Below are 11,861 nucleotides of genomic sequence, written 5' to 3'. Positions count from 1 at the left end.
ATTCTTTTATTTCTTGCAAAAGTAATTAAATAAAATTCTTCAAAAATAACAAGCCCAAAAGCAATGAAATATATGGTCTTTATCTTAAAACGTTTTAACTTAATTTCAATGTTTTGAACATCATATGTTATCGTTGTATGCCTGGATGTTCCCCGTAAATCCGTTTTTTTTAACGTATCCCCGTGTATTTTTTGCCACACCCTTATTTATAGTTATTTTTTGATGAAATTTGTTTAAAGTCCCCCCAAATGTTTAACTCTACCGTGTATGAGTAATAAATAACCCAACCCGCTGCATACCGCCACAGAAAATAACACAAAATAGGCCTTTATGTTGTTTTCATGCAGTTCCATTAACCTTTTTTAACCCCCACAGTATTATGTGTTTATTTTCAAAACAAACACAAGCACACAAGACGTTAAATTACACAGTTATTTAATATTTTATTACCTAATGAAGCACAATTACTTACAAGCATTTTCCAGAGTTCATTCAAAACAAAGTAAAGTTTTGCCCATGCTTCTCTTTTTAACTAATTGCGGAAACGGAACTTTTCTTAAAATGTGAGCGAGGACAGGGAAAGGAGAAAGTATTTGTTAGTTTTCTCAGCCATGAATTATTAAGAAAAAAACATTTAATAATGCACTTCAATCTCCAAGCCGAGTTGCCGAAAGAGCATCCTTTCCTCGCCGCCCCCGCGCTCATTGCCAGCCCCTCGCCGTGCCCCTTTGGTTACCGGCTTCATGCCAGCAATTTAATTAATCTGCACAAAATATGCAACACAGCAAAAGTTTGCCAGCCAACAAACACAGACAGACACATAAACACACATAAAGCCTGACGTTCACACATGTGAAGAAACGGCCGCAGTTATAATGCTTGACATATAAAAAGTGTGGGCGTGTGTTAATGTTTTTGTCAGTGCACAAGAAAAAATGTAAATCTCGTTTTATCTGATTTTATTAGCCATGATTTAAAGTCAAGCCAGGGATTTTATTTAAAAAGATATTCGATGTATTGGGAGTTTCACAGAAATCACCGAAGGCGTCAAAATATATTGCTGCATACTTTTATACACCTCTTTAAATTCCACCAATTTTATTTAAAATAAAGATATTCAATTTATTGGGAGTTTAACAGAAATTACTAAAGGCGTCAAAATACAATTTTTTAAAAATATTTTATATATATTGGTAGTATTACAGAAATCACTAAAGGCGTGAGTTTAAATTGTTGCATACTTATATACACCTTTTTAAATTCTACCAATTTTATTTGAAAAGAAATCAGAAATCACAGAAGGCGTCAAAATATATTTTGGGATACTTTTATACACCTTTTAAATTCTACCATTTTTGTGGCATTCTTGTTAAAACCACAGAAATGGCATGAATTACACTGTTGGAGTATTTATTTAATTTTAAATATAGTTTACTTTTAACAACTAGACCCAATTAAAAAAAAAACAACATATTTCTATTTATGTACAAGTGTTTTGTAGTGAATGAAATACATGTATACATATGTATATGTATATGTATATGTATATGTATATGTATATGTATATATGGAAATTACTAAAAGCCTCAAAATATATTGTTGCATACTTTTAAGCACATTTTTAATTGATTTTAAAAGTGTACTGATGGCCACCTCGTTAAAATCACTGAAATTCCATGAATTTTCGTCCTTCTTTGAAACCGTTGCAAAATGTTTTCCCTTTAAAACATATTTGGCTTTTAAGCTGCGATCCATTTTAAAATTAATAACACGCCTACCTTTTACAATCACAATTTTTTCTGTGCATGTACAAGGGTTTCGCAGCGGCCAAAAGCAGGCAACGGTGAAATGGCAAAAGCCAGAGAGCATCTTCAGAGCAGCAACACGAGAAGCAACAGCAGTGGCAATAAGATTACTTAATTGATTTAAATTTGCTTGTCTAGTAAGGAGATAGTGGGGCAAACCGGGGGGCGTATTTGTATGGTATGATGTTGCACAGTGTCGCAAGCGATAATGAAGTTGTTGACAAGCTCGTGGGCCAATGGCAAGAAAATGCAAAGCAACAGCAACAATGACAATGGGAATAGGAAATGCAAGTAATTGAAAAGCAGCCAAAAGGAGCAGTGCACTGAAAGGAAAAAGCAGAGATGAAATAAAAATATTTGTTTAAAATTAATTATTAATCTTAAAAAATTTTAAATAAAATGCTACCAAGATATTTTAAATATTTGCATATAAGTAAACCAAGTAACCATCAAAGATACCCATCTACTTTTCCCCAGTGCAGTCACGCCCGCGTCTTTCTGTTGTTGTTTTGGACTTTTTCAACCAAGGATGTCGTTGCGGATAATGATGAGACGGCTGACGATGATGGGATGATGGCAGCGGCGGAGCAGACAACATGTCGGCTGCATTATATTCATAACGTGTATAATTAATCACATCACGCTGTAAGGAAAGCCCAAGAATTATATTCAATTTGACCTAATGGTCTTGTATCTGTGCGTGAGATTTATCCCCACTATGTCCACTGCGTCAATTTAGCTCAATGCACATGCTTGTCGTCCTTAAGTCGCCAAATCATTGGTCCAACACCGTCAACTGACCCCAAAGGCATCATTTTGTTGCTTTGTTTTCGGGGCAAGTGTGTGTGTTTGTTTGCCGGCTGGTATCTGTGTGTGGCCTTTTGCGGTTGGCTGTTATTACGAGCCCAACGCGGTGCCACATTGCCACACTGATCAAAAAAATTATAAGATATTATACTCATTCTGATTAAATTCCATATAATTTAAAATTTTCAACATCTATTTTACATTGTTCAATGGTAAAAGTGATAAGTTTACCTGTGAGTATTATGTTAATCTTGACCATAAGCGGATCAACGGGTGTGCAGATATGGGTGATAGATTCCCCGACTCGCGTGAAAGGTAAAAAGAAATGTTGTGTTCATAAAGTATGCAGCAAAAAGTGTTGTTTTGAAGGCCCCCCACATCCAAAACCTGGATCCGCCACTGATCCTTATACTTTTTTTGCTGTGCACTCATTTACACCCCCCGCTTGCACAGGAAATAAATTTGTCCAGAAAAAAGATAACAGCCCTTCCGCTAATAGCCTTATACATACATATGTTCTTACTGTGGACGGCCAGTAAAAAAGTTTATCAGTAAACTTTTCACAAAGTATGCTTAATCGATATGAAAGTATATGAATTTAGTGCCCATAATAATAAATCGAAAACTAAATTTACACATTGTTCTTTATAAGAAAATTGTAATAATGTCAAATAGTTCAAGTTCCTAAATTTATAAATCGAAATTGGACGAATGCTGAATCCTTTAACATGTTTTAGGTCATAAGATATAGGTACGAAATTGAGCCCTGCATGAATCAACAGTCCTTTTCAATAGTATTAAACACCTTATGTCAACTGTATATATGTTTCAAAACATATCGGTAGGGTTCGAAACATTCTAAGGTGCTTCGAAACATTGGGGAGGCGTTGCTTTTACAGTTTAGCAGTTTCATTTGTTTGTTCAAAAGTGCTTTTAATACAAAATAATCTAGTACAGCTTTTATTTAAAGGCACACAGTTTTAACTGTTTCGAATCATTCAAATCTGACTGCGAAAATCTTTCGAAACATTAATTGCCTCGAAAACAGTTGATTCATACAGGGCTGTAGTACGAAAATCTGAAGTGTTTAAACATGTCAGATTAGTAGTTTGAATATATTCCGTTAGTTTTGAAATGTTATTATATTTTTAAGGTCGAATACATTTTTTTAAAGAAAAAGAAAATATATTTGTAATAAATTCGAAATGATATTTATAATATTTGTATTTTTACATGTTTTTACTGAAAAGGAACTTGTATTAGGCACATCTTAAGTTAATCCATTCCTTTAAATTTCCAATACAATACCCACATATTCATCTAATTACGACCCTATATCATTGCATTATAAGGTCAATTGATTAATTTCTTTCCGTGTGAAAGCTGGGCTCGTTAGCCTGACCATGGCCAACAGGAGCCGTAACAACAAGGACGCGAATATAGATGCAGGCATGGAAGAGGGCTGGCAGCTTAGTCATGCCTGCCAGTGCTGCGTCGACATCATAGCTTTATCCCCCCCCTTTCCCTTTCCCTGGCCCTGCCACGCCCATTATCCAGGCAATCCCCACTCCCGCCTTTCTCCGCTGTTGTATGTGACTTGCATGCGGCGCTGAGCGCCAAAGTTTTGACTTCAATTTGCCCAGTTACAAATTTTGGTCTTCTCCGGCGGTTTTTTCTACGCTTTTTTTTTGTTTTTTTTTGTCTGTGGTTTCGACCCATCTTGCAGAGAAAAAAAAGTAAACCACAGCCAAGACGGAAGCAAGAGGAGCAAAAATGTGGTGAACGACTTGACCAGCATTGGGGCGACGTGTTTTGGCCACATCAGCGGCAAAATCATCATCATCACCAGAGAACAACAAACACAATGGTTAGGGGCTAGATGGAGATAGAACTTTAAGCCCATTCCTTGGAGCAATGACAAATCAGCCGCAATGAGAGAGTTGCAGATGGCAAGTGTGACAGGAATTCGGAGAGGAATTGGAAATATTGCAGGGGAAATCCTCAATATAGTGCATCAATTTCTAGATTGGACGGCTTAGAATTATTTATAAGAAATGCTTTTCTAACTGCAGTTAGTTAACGCATGGGTTAATAAATTACAAACAAATTAGTTCATGTAAAAATCTAATAAAAATTGGTAATACTAACAAGTGTGAGCTTAAAACTCAAGCCTTTATTTTTAAGGAGGTAACCTACTTCAGGAATTCCCAAAAACTTGTAGCCTCCGACGAGTTTAATGTTCAGTGACTGGAAAAGTGGAATTGGAAATATTGCTAGGAAAATCATCAATATACATATATCATCAATACATAAATTTCTATACTGTAAAGTTAAGAGTCATTAATAAGAAAGGGAGTTCTAACTTGGTTTAAAAAAGACAAGCGCTAAGGGTTTTTCAAAATTAAAAGGTTAACTTTATTTATTTATTGTAAAAATTAAAATAAAAAATGGGTAATGCTAATAAGAATGTGCTTGAAACTCAAGCCTTGAATTTTTCATGCCTAAACCTACTTCAGGAATTGCGAAACACTTGTGGCCTCAGACGAGTTCAATGTTCAGTGACTGGGCAAGAGCGAAATAATGCGAAACGTCTTTGCACTTTTGCCTTTTCTGGGAAGCGGAAATTGGAAAAATACTGGCGGCATTTTGTTGGACAGGTCGTCGTCGTCGTCGGGCAAGGAAAATAAAACCAAGGCACTGTGAAGTGCGGAAAAAAACACAAACTGTCAGTGACAGCATTAAAACTAACAGGAATGGAGAGCGGCATTCTCAGCATTTTGCACATTCCTGGGGCATCGACAGGACCCAGGACGAGGACCCAAAAGTGAACTAGCGGACTAGCCTCAGACTCGTGTGGCATGCCACATGCAATTCAATAAGAATTTCCCACTTACCACCAATGTATGGGGTGATTTAGACGGTGGGAGGGGTGTAACTATTCCAAATGCATCCCAAACACTTGCTGTGGAATTCGTAATTGTGTCACATAAAGCCAACGAGGAGTCCTGGTCATAACTATAACCCTATGGCTACGTGATTCAAATCCGACGAAAAGCTAACAAACCCAAAAACGGCTAGTCATTTATGGATGCAGAATCCGGACAGATTTTCATTTACAACTGTGTCTCTTTAGTTCGGGGTTCGTAAAATATCACTTATCCTGCTTGGCACTTAGAGTGTAGGTACATCTACAGCTGTGGCGCAGAAAGAATTTTTAAAGTTATGAGTTATGCTTTTATGAGGAATGATTCTGATGGGACGGAATGGCGGGGAAACGTTTCTTTTTTGTCTTTTATGCAGTTTATTTGCAGCATGGGAACAAAGAAAAGCGGGCAGTAACTTTAACAATGTTTTATAAAATAATATATACATTTTTTAATTCTTCAAAATGTTACCTTTTGTTTGTCTAAAACGCTTTTCTTAATTTTAAGAAAGATCTGTTTAGATCCGGAAAGACACAGAAATGGATTATAACCAAAGCTAGGTGAAATTTGTTTAAGAGAATTTTTCGTATCACCACGGAAAATTTATATTAATTTTAAACATCCGATGTCTAGTAATTCTGTATTAAAATATTTAAATGTTAATATTTAAATGTTTTTTTAATCATACTAAATTTAAATATTCATCTTTTTATGACTAATAAAACATTAATGGTATTCAGTTTGCGATATTTTTATGAGTAATGGTTCTTTCGTGTCAAACTTGCAGAGGAAACATTTGTTTTTACTTATTGCTTTAAACGGTTTTAAAACCGGGTGACAAAGAAATCGCACACAACCAAAGATGGTTAAAAATGGTTGAACAATATTTTCATATCACATCGGAAAATACTTGTTTGCTTAAAATGTTAATATTTATATTTTGTAGAAAATTATACTATATTTTAATATTAATCCATTTATGATTTTATAAAAAAATTTGTATCCAGTTTAGGACAACGGAGAGCGGATGACTCGTGACAATTTTTAAAAAAGGTTAAAAAGGTTAGCTTTAAGGACTACTAGGTGATTTATACTCATACTTATGAAATAGTGACTGCTTTTAAGATCTTTAAATTCGATTTGCAAAATCATTCTACAATTTCCATCCCCTATTGAGGTTGAGTACACTTCAAATATACCGCCATTTGTGGTGTGGCAAAAGCTAAAGACGCTAAAACCCAGCTCAGGACTGGGCCGGAACCATGAACTAAAGAGTTCGATTTATATGAGTCAGTGTGGAGGTGAAAAGCTCCAGGACAAAGTACATAATTCCTGAAATGTTTTGACTGGCTGGCGCGAAAAAATTTGCGGGCAGAAAGGGAAAATTACCAGAATTAAAAATAAACTGGTATTATTAGCGTCTAATGAATGTCAAATTCCAGTTTAAATTTCAACTCTTATGATAAAAATAAATTGTTTATCTTTTCTGCCCGCCAACAATACCACGTATATCCACAATTTCTACCACCAACAAAATCACATTACGTTTTTTTGTTTTTTATTTTTATTAAAAATGTAAATTCTGAAAATGCGGAATACCATAGTTCTCTATACCATTGACAATCTGTTAAGGTTTTCTTTTTCATTTTGTTGTCTGTCGCGCTTCGATCAGTTGCAATATCTTCGGTATGCTGCGATGAACTTTTTCGACTGTTTACATTTTCAATACCATCAATTTCTTCCTTTCTATTTGTTGTTGGGGATTACAATTACAATTATAATGCTGCATTATGCATGTGTGAGTGTGTGTCGTGTTTATAGGTATGTATTATGAATTTTTGCGGCCTTGGGAGCACACAAATTGTGTCGATCACAAAAAAGGAAAACCAAGCAAAAGGGCAATATACATAGACAATATATATATACGATGTCATATTTTTTATATATACTTTATTATATACTCGTACAACTAAAGTCCAAGCATAATCGCGTGACTGACTGTCTGATCGGGTGGTGAAAGAGTAGAGAGTATACGTCGAGTCTTGCACCTTCGCTCGAGTCACAACAAGCTGAATCAGCATGAATTTGATTTAGATGCCTAACATTCACTCAGTGATACATATATATATAGACGTACACATGTACGCGACTGCATGTTGTATAATTTATGTTATATTGGTATATATATATATATTTTCTAGGCATATCCAATATTGCGCGAAGCAAGCAATTCGTTTCACATCTAAAACTTCATCTCTCGATGGAAAAGCATTTTGGTAATACAATTTCGGGATTTTCGTTTTTCTTTAGTTTTTTTGGGCTTTTATTTTGTGTTTTTTATCTTGGGTATTTCTTTAAGGTTTGGCCACGACGCTGAGACGATCTACGATGTTTGTGGCTGATGTTGAGCTGTCCAAATGCACCATAACCAGATGAGGCCCTGCTCCCCGCTTACTGCTCCTCATCGCCCAGCTCGTGCTTAATCTTGGAAAAGTCGAACGTCTCGCCAGTGCCGCGCTTGAATATGTTCAACACATCCAGGCAAGTGGTTTCAAAGTGCGTGGTCGCATCATAGGACTCCGAAATGAAGATCTGCGACTCGGATCCATCATCGATCGGCTCCAAGTAGTCCGAAATGGTCACAAACTTTTGTGCGATCGGCTCCAGCAAGTCCAAGCCGGGCTTGATCTCCACCTCCGGGTTCTCGGTCTCAACGGTGGTCGAGACCATGCCCACGAACCAACCCTTGGCGGCAACCTGGTGAGTGGAGCTCACCAGCGACACGTAGATGTCCGACTTGCGGCCCACCTGCTTCTGTGGAATGATTATCTGCGTGGAGAGACCATCCTTGGTGCTGGCCACCGGATGGTCCAGAATGCAAATGCAGCGAATCACCTTGCCACGCTTGCGCACCTGTTAGACGGAAAGAATGAAAGTGTACTCTATTAATGTTTATACAGTGATGTTTATCGACTATAATATTGAACAACTGATCATTGTTGCCAAATTGTTACAACTTTAAAAGAAAACCTTGTGAATATCTCACCTTTTCGGGCACGTAGCTGGGATCGCAATAGACCTGCTTGCACTTGGCGACCTCGTCGCCGGAGCGCACGCCCACCACCTTGCCACCCTCGCCGAGGACGATCTCGTCGATGGGCTTGTCCAGCATGTAGGTGCCGCCGTAGATGGCCGACAGGCGGGCGAATCCCTGGGGCAGCTCGCCCAGACCGTACATCGGGTAGAGATAGGGCGACTTGCCGTACCGCGCCAGCGAATCGGAGTATAGCTTAATGCGCCGGATGGTGTTAACGGCCGGCTCGTTCAGATACTCGTCGTCGCGGAAAAGGGCCAGGGCGTGGCCGGTGAAGTCCTGCGTGTTCCTGTCCAGGCCGAACTTGTCGTACAGACCCTGCATGTTGGCCTTGGTGGGGTCAAAGTCCTTCCAGGTCTTGGGGTCATCTTCCCGGAAGTCCTGCACGTAGATGAGGAAGTTCCGGAAGCGACGCTTCTCGAACATACCTGCAAATATATACAAATATTTACATTTGTATACCTCATGGTACCATATTGGTCAGTTTTGGGAATAGGATCTGCACAAAAGGGAGTGCGAGAGTCCAGGGTTTCAAGTTTCCCGTTTCATTTTCATTTGCATGCCACAGACACACACACATTCGGATGTCCGCACGCAACTAAAGTTTGAAACCATTAATTTTGGGGGCGGGTGAGCCACCACCAACAATCAGAAACCACTTGCCACCCTGTGACGTCATTCTGAGCATATGTGTAATGCGGCCACAGTAAAGCCTTGATAGGACAACATTTCTACTTTCAAATTGAAGGATCCTTAAGGTCTCAATTTTTTAATAATATTTAAAATTGATATAGAATTCATTGTATAAGTTTGAAAATGGAAATTAATATTAAGAAAAAGTTTACTAATTATTCTATCATATAAAACATGAAAGGGGTGGTTTTTTTTTGGTCCTCATTTTTTTCTAAAAGTTCGTTTTAAAAATTAACATTTCCATTCGTATTGTAGGTTTACATTTTAGTGATATTAACAGTAAAAAAATGATAACAATTTTTATAAAATATCTTTTTAATTTGTTTTTTTTTTAAATTGCTAGAATAGGTAAATCACAAACCGTTCCTAAAATACGATAAAAGTAGAATTCAATGTTTTTTTCACATGATGAATGGCGGTTGAAAGTCTTCGCTAGGCAAGCTCCACTGTAAAGTGAAGGGGTTCAATGCGCCTCGCCAAAAAGTTGGTTGCAAAAACTACTAAAAATTGAAATGGCAACAACTCAAGACCCAATCATAAATAAATAGAGCGTGTTTGACTAATTGCAATTGCTTGCTTCTGTGGAGAAGAGAAAAAAAAAATCATATTTGAACCAAAGCAAAATTAAGGTGTAAAATGGAAGCGAGCAATTAGCGGCAGGTGTATGAATCACCGAAGAGCGATTTAAATTGAGACCCCCAAACGCATTAGGGCGTTAAAAAATAAAATAAACAAGGTGTGGAAATGTGTGGGGAAATTTTATAGAAATTCTTGGCCAAACAGACGAAAACAACCGTTTTTCGGCTCACACACATACGTGTCACAGTTAAAAAATCAACAACAACAACAAGAAAGTAGCCAGCGAGTGAAAAAGCCGAGACAAAGAAGAAAAGAGAAAGAGAGGGCGGAAGAAGGGGAAGCAGATAACAGTCAAATTCGAGTACATACACACACACACACACGCACAGCTGGTAATTTGCACAATTTTCGAAGAAAGGGGGTTACAAAAAGGGGATATTTCTTAGGGATATAATAAAAAAAAACTCACCCATGAGATCGGATGCCAGGGCCTCCTTCTGGTCCACCGGCACCTTGGCTATCTTGCCGCCCTTGTAGACGTAACTGCCCTCGATGGACTTGAACTCCAGGTAGCGGGTGACGCCCGTGTGGATCAGCAGCTTGACCAGCTGTCCGTTGGCCATCAGGAACTTGGGTATCAAATCCACGTTCCAGTCCCGGCCACGCCCGAAACGCTCGCCGGGCGGCTCCAGGCCGTAACGCTGGAAGAGCTCCTCCAGCGGCGTTATGGAGGCCGACTCGCCGCCATAGTACTTGTTCCGATCAATATGCAGCACCTTCTTCCCGGACACCGACAGCATCCCGCTGAGGATGCACTCCTTCAGGCCCGTTCCCAGCACAATCGCGTCGTATTCCTCATTCATTTTGGCTCACGCTCGGGCTAACACTTGTCTTCTGGCAATCGTAATCTCTATTAGTTTCTATCCGGGCTTTTTTCGCCTTTTTCACTTGCTGCGACGTTCGATTTGGTGGACTTTTCTCTGCGCTCAATAATTTTTCTCTACTCGCTCGCCTCTTGCTCGTCCGCTTTGCGCCGCCCGTTCGTCGTCACGCCATTTGCTGGTCACGTCACGTTACGTTACGTTTCTCTTGGCAAGCGCAGGGCTGCATGGCTGCGAGTTATCGACGGTTATTTCTGCACGGAACACGGTAGACTACATATAATTTTGAATAAAAAAGGAAATATTAAATAATAATCGACTGTAAGTATGAAAGTTTTAAAATTTCTTACATTTTAACGCTTTAGGAAGTTCCACCTCTAATATTATGGTGTTTGCAGGGCTGCATTAGCGCCGCGAAAATTAAAGAAGGCCATTTCAAATTTGTACTTTTACATTATTACGAAGCGCAATGCAAGAAATTAACAAGTTGTATTTGATTGAGACCTACAAGGACAGGACAAGGTTTTAATACAGCCCAAATGTTTATTATTCTAAATTGGATTGTTTAAATTTCCTATGTACTTCTTATTTTTCGATAAGCTTCACAAGAAGGGCGTCAGTATCAATTGATTTTGGTGATATAAACTTAAAACTTAACGTAACAAAATCTGTTCAAATAATGAATCACAAAGTAATTAAAAAATATCGCCTAAGAAATAATATATTTTCTTTATTAATAAATGGTAATTATTATTTAAGCGCTTAAATAAAAGTAAAAAAATGCATTTTATTATGATTTTCATTATGTATATTACACATTCGGTTCTTTCACAAAAACTCTTTGGACGAAATTCGGGGCATACTTGTACTGATGCTTACGTCCATTTTCCCCGTTTGAAAGATTATAACAATATGTTAGCTAGGCCCTGGCCCAGAAAGATAACTACAAATTTGGCAAAAAGAAAGATGTAAAGATATTAAGTTATCAATTTGCATAATAATAGTTTATTTGTAACTAATTTTGCGCCATATACAATGGTTCGATTTTGTATCGATGTATCGCATACTGCTTTATCGA

At 37.9% G+C, this 11,861-nt stretch overlaps 1 protein-coding gene across 1 annotated transcript; it reads right to left on the bottom strand.

Annotated features, from left to right (window-relative positions):
• Window positions 1-7,459: 7,459 nt before the first annotated feature.
• Window positions 7,460-10,917, bottom strand: LOC119547518 (rab GDP dissociation inhibitor alpha). Its single transcript, XM_037854412.1, has 3 exons — window positions 10,372-10,917; window positions 8,583-9,058; window positions 7,460-8,449 (listed from the first exon to the last, which is right to left on the bottom strand). The coding sequence occupies exons 1-3, from the start codon at window positions 10,763-10,765 to the stop codon at window positions 7,988-7,990; spliced, it is 1,332 nt and encodes a 443-aa protein (XP_037710340.1). The 5' UTR covers window positions 10,766-10,917; the 3' UTR covers window positions 7,460-7,987.
• Window positions 10,918-11,861: the final 944 nt, after the last annotated feature.

This window comes from Drosophila subpulchrella, chromosome 2L, assembly GCF_014743375.2.
Source record: "Drosophila subpulchrella strain 33 F10 #4 breed RU33 chromosome 2L, RU_Dsub_v1.1 Primary Assembly, whole genome shotgun sequence".
NCBI classification, from domain to species: Eukaryota; Metazoa; Arthropoda; class Insecta; order Diptera; family Drosophilidae; genus Drosophila; species Drosophila subpulchrella.
Note: the sequence above shows the minus strand (reverse complement) of the source record. Positions and strands in the feature narration are given on the sequence as shown.

What these genes read in the sequence shown, in the direction of transcription:
- LOC119547518 (XM_037854412.1), bottom strand. Translation starts at nt 10,765, where the DNA reads ATGAATGAGGAATACGACGCGATTGTGCTGGGAACGGGCCTGAAGGAG. An exon ending in CCTGGCATCCGATCTCATGG is followed by an intron (nt 9,059 to 10,371) that starts GTGAGTTTTTTT and finishes ATATATTTGCAG; the next exon opens with GTATGTTCGAGAAGCGTCGC. An exon ending in CCAGCTACGTGCCCGAAAAG is followed by an intron (nt 8,450 to 8,582) that starts GTGAGATATTCA and finishes TCCGTCTAACAG; the next exon opens with GTGCGCAAGCGTGGCAAGGT.